We start from the raw sequence: 2,791 nt of genomic DNA on the forward strand, positions 1-2,791 counted from the left end.
TTATTATTATTATTTGTTAAACTGCTGTGCAACCCTTTAACTCTCATTTCTCCTCTGGAAACTTGCAGAACAAAAATGGGTCCTACACTGGTTTCATCAAGGTCCACTTTCAGCTCCTTCGTCCCATCTCGCTCCCTCCTCCTCCTCCGCCTCCTCAGCGTCAGAACTCGACAGAAGAGGAGGATCAGCAGAACAGACGGGTACAGAGGCGGACGTCTTTTTACCTCCCCAAAGACGCGGCGAAGCACCTGCACATCAGCTCCGAAACCCGAGTGCGGGAAGTCATCGAGGCATTGCTCAGGAAGTTCACGGTGGTGGACAACCCAGGAAAGTTTGCCTTGTTTGAACGCACCGAGAAGCAAAGCCAGGGTGGGGTTCTTCACATTATGACAACGCAATGGATCAATGTGTTGTGTTCTAAAGCTCTGATTTGTTTTCTCTTCAGTCTGCATGCGTAAGCTGTCTGAGGATGAGCGCCCTCTGTTCCTGCGCCTGTGTGCCGGCCCCAGTGAGACCATCTTGAGTCTGGTTTTGAAGGAGAATGAGACGGGAGATGTAAATGTAAGTTCCGCCTCTACTTAAACTGTAGACAAATCTGCCACTAGACACAGAAAACAATAGTCTGCTTTTACTGAAACAAACTGTTTTGTTTTGCAGTGGGATGCCTTTAGCCTTCCTGAGTTGAGCAACTTCCTGCGAATCCTGCAGCGTGAGGAAGAGGAGCACGTGCGGCAGATTGTGAAGCGCTATGCTCGCGCTCGAGACGTGATGAAGCAGGCCATGACTCGCATCACCACACCCGGTTGATGAAGACGGACTCAAAGGATCTTTGTAATTAAGCTGTGAGAAAAGTTGTTGCTACAGGTGATTTTTAAAGGGAAGAACTCAGGTGTTTTTAAAAAAAAGTTATAATAAAGCACAGATATGTGTTTATGTTTAATATGAACTACTGGAGTATATGCAACTTTTATGTGAACAAATCCTCCTTTTTCCACATGCTGGCACTTCAATCAATCTGTGAAATCTGTTTTCATATTCAGATTATCTAATAAACTGATTATATTAATTATTCATTAATGACTGATTCAATATTCATCCTGCTATCTTGTTGTTTATTTTGTGTAAGTTTTTGAAATCTAACTACTTCTGCATACTTTGCATAGCAATTTGCTACATCTAGCTTTTAACAAGTGTTTTGCTATATTTAGCTTGTGTTTTGCAATTTTTGGTTTTTAGCTAGTGTCCTACTTCTTTTAGCGTTTAGCTTATCTTCAACTTCTTTTAAATTTAATAACTCATAGAGCCTTTTTTTAAAGGAATTTCCTCAAATACATATTACAAACAAAACTTTGAGCTTCTTTATTTTCAATAGTTTTGAAGAAAAAATTATATATCCATACAGTGCTTTTTAGCAGCATAAGTTACAAACAAAACTTTGAGCTTCTTTATTTTCAATAGTTTTGAAGAAAAAATTATATATCCATACAGTGCTTTTTAGCAGCATAAGTTTGTGTTTCTCTTTGTTTTGTATCACACTGTGTTGACCACCAGGTGGCGCTAACTCGTTTAGATTACTTCTCAGCAGCTGTAGAAACTGATAGAAGAAGAGCCTGCAACGTTAGCAAAACCAGCTATGGAAGTGTAGATTGTCATCTTTCTCCTTGTTGACCGAACTGGAAAGTCATCAAGACAAATTCATCCAAGACACCTGCCATCTACGAACAGACCACTGTTTAATTTAGGTAGGTTTATTTATTGCGAGTGAATCTGTAAAATGTTCGCAAACAGACCAGCTTGTGTAAGCAAACGTGTTATTTTAGTAACGGAGGGATCGCTTTCTGTGGTTTAACAAGCACCCGGGTTTTAAGATAACGTAATTGTTTTATGTATTTTTATTTTCTGTAAATAATGTAAGAAGGAACAAACTTCCACCTCTACTGAAAGATACAAGCTAGCAAAAGTTGCTTCGTCAACGCTGCAGACTCTCTGTAGAAATAATTTGTTTCTTGTTTAATAGCATTCTCTAAAAGTGTCAGCTTGCTAGTATGTCATAAAAAAGACAGATATACGTGTCTTAAAACGAGGGATAATTTGTGGGATTTCACTGGCTTGACTCTGGCCTATGATTCCCTGACATATCCTGGACATATGCCTCAGATTTGATGACTTCCTTCTCGGATCTTCGTCCAGATCCATCAGGAGGATGTTTACAGACGTAGTGAGGTCAGTGTTGTCAAGACTAGGTGCTGTGAAACAGCTTTGATTTATTCAGTTAAGTTAAATGTGGACATTAAAAAAGAAAAAAAATACATTATCAGAATCCAAATACTTTATTGATCCCAGAGGGAAATTACATTTATTACAGCTGCAACAGCTGAATAATTAGAAAATAAAAGGTAGACACTAGAATTAAGTTAAAAATATAGACACTCTGGAGGAAAACAAAATAAACACACTCATGGATATATAAACTGTATAAAATAAAATATAAACAGTGTGGTTACTAGGTAAAAGGTGTCCCAGATTATGTTAGATTATATAAAATGTCTCATAAGGGAATGAGGAATAAAGTACGCACAGACATGGAAGAATTTTTAAAGTGGTCAATGTTGGCTGATTATTTGCTCTATATGCATCCTGTCTGTGTAAACAACACTTCTAAAATGTCACTTTTTTGTTTTGAAATATAGCTTATTTCAGCTAACTTTATGGTTTTGCTATTATAATAATGTAATAAACAATTTCTTTTATATATTTTTTACTATTATCCCCCCAACACACACACACACAC

General features: G+C 37.8%; 2 protein-coding genes across 3 annotated transcripts in view; both read left to right on the plus strand.

Annotated features, from left to right (window-relative positions):
* Window positions 1–1,067, plus strand: part of rassf1 (Ras association domain family member 1) — a 4,957-nt gene extending 3,890 nt beyond the window's left edge. Inside the window, exons 4-6 of the mRNA XM_014006307.1 lie at window positions 27–369; window positions 446–561; window positions 658–1,067. Of these exons, the coding sequence (XP_013861761.1) occupies window positions 27–369; window positions 446–561; window positions 658–807 (609 nt within the window). The 3' untranslated portion in view covers window positions 808–1,067. The remainder of the gene's footprint in view (window positions 1–26; window positions 370–445; window positions 562–657) is intronic.
* A 527-nt stretch (window positions 1,068–1,594) lies between these two features.
* The window catches only part of tusc2b (tumor suppressor 2, mitochondrial calcium regulator b), a 3,108-nt gene continuing 1,911 nt past the window's right edge, over window positions 1,595–2,791 (plus strand). The window contains exons 1-2 of one of the 2 annotated variants that reach the window (XM_014006304.1): window positions 1,595–1,742; window positions 2,158–2,223. The gene's annotated coding sequence lies outside the window, so the exon portion shown is untranslated. The remainder of the gene's footprint in view (window positions 1,743–2,157; window positions 2,224–2,791) is intronic. The other variant, XM_014006303.1, reaches the window with a different exon arrangement.

Source organism: Austrofundulus limnaeus, unplaced genomic scaffold (assembly GCF_001266775.1).
Source record: "Austrofundulus limnaeus strain Quisiro unplaced genomic scaffold, Austrofundulus_limnaeus-1.0 Scaffold35, whole genome shotgun sequence".
Taxonomy (NCBI): domain Eukaryota; kingdom Metazoa; phylum Chordata; class Actinopteri; order Cyprinodontiformes; family Rivulidae; genus Austrofundulus; species Austrofundulus limnaeus.